Source organism: Penaeus monodon, chromosome 25 (genome assembly GCF_015228065.2).
Source record: "Penaeus monodon isolate SGIC_2016 chromosome 25, NSTDA_Pmon_1, whole genome shotgun sequence".
NCBI lineage: Eukaryota > Metazoa > Arthropoda > Malacostraca > Decapoda > Penaeidae > Penaeus > Penaeus monodon.
In genome coordinates, this window is record NC_051410.1 from 36,029,907 (window position 1) to 36,031,417 (window position 1,511).

Below are 1,511 nucleotides of genomic sequence, written 5' to 3' on the forward strand. Positions count from 1 at the left end.
TATATAAAATGTATAGATGCAAATTCATACTTAAAAAGATACTTGGTTATACCCAAACCTCACTAAGAATTTTTCTTCTATTTGCACAGGCTCACGAGTGATGCTTCACATCGCCCATCTGGACATACACACAAGAATCCCGAACGTCAACAACTGCAGTATGGACTATGTAGCGGTAAGACAGGGTGTTGACTCTTTTCAAATCTTTATTTGTTTATATATTCGTTAATTCTTTCGTTGTTTGATTATGAGGGGTTTTGTTTATTTGTAAGTATTTGTTTATTCGTGCGTTGCGGTCTCCTTTTCTTCTTTGTTTCTTTTATTCATTAAACTACGCCTCAATCTTTCATTCCTGTTTAGTTTCCCCTACCTTGTAGTGAGGACTATGTTTTTGACTCTTTTCAATTCTTTATTTGTTCATATATTCGTTAATTCTTTATTTCTTGTGTTTATGCATGCGTTGCGTACCTCTTTCTCTCCTTTTCTTCTTTGTTTATTTTATTAATTTAACTACGCCACAATTTTCCCTTCTTCTTTAGTTTCCCTTACCTTGTACTGCAATACATTTTCTGTCAATTCTATTAAATCTCGTTTTCTTTAAATTTTCTTTGCGTTCGTAATCCCTCTATATTTCACTTTCCCTATATTTTCTTTATATTTATCATTTCTTTATATTTATATTTATTACTCCAGGTTTTTTATTTTACATATATTTAAGATTACCAAATGTGTTACTTTACGTCTTGAAATGACACAAGAAAGTCTCTTAATCATCTTACTAGGTAGAAAACGCCACAAGAAAATATTTTATCGTTAAAATATAAATCATAAAATCGGACACTTTTAATCTTCTTCCACGTTAGAACTTCTTATATGCCTCTTAAGTAATGATAAATCATCTCTTGCAAGTTATAAAACTTAATCTTACATCTCTCAGAGTTAAAAAAAACATCATTAGAAACCGTTTTACATTTTTTTAAAGAAGTAAAGACCACCATAAGGACCTTCTTTTATGTCTCATGCAATGCAAGAAAAAAACTTAAGAAATACATTGTAGTCTAAATAATGACAGACACAGACACCTAACTTCCATATCTTACCAGATACACTTGACTTTCTTACCCTGCCTGATACACCTAACTTCCTTATCTTACCAGATACACCCAACTTCCTTATCTTACTGGATACACCTAACTTCCTTATCTTACCAGATACACCGAACTTCCTTATCTTACTGGATACACCTAACTTCCTTATCTTACTAAATGCACCCAATTCCCTTATCTTACAAGATACACCTAACTTCTATATCCTACCAAAATACACGTAAGTCCCTTATCTTACAAGATACACCTAAACTTCCTTATCTTACACAGATATTGGATGGCCCTAATAACCGCGCCCCTGAACAAGGAAGATACTGTGGCTCTCATACTCCACGCGCTATAATTTCGTCTGCAAGATATCTTACTGTTAATCTGGTTACGCTGTATGGGTTTGGTGTAGGGTTC

The 1,511-nt window shown here is 33.2% G+C and overlaps 1 protein-coding gene across 1 annotated transcript in view; it reads left to right on the forward strand.

Moving 5' to 3' along the window:
- The window catches only part of LOC119589380 (cubilin-like), a 70,980-nt gene that overhangs the window by 32,788 nt on the left and 36,681 nt on the right, over positions 1–1,511 (forward strand). The window contains exons 32-33 of the mRNA XM_037937998.1: positions 90–175; positions 1,377–1,510. Coding sequence (XP_037793926.1) covers positions 90–175; positions 1,377–1,510 — 220 coding nt within the window. The remainder of the gene's footprint in view (positions 1–89; positions 176–1,376; position 1,511) is intronic.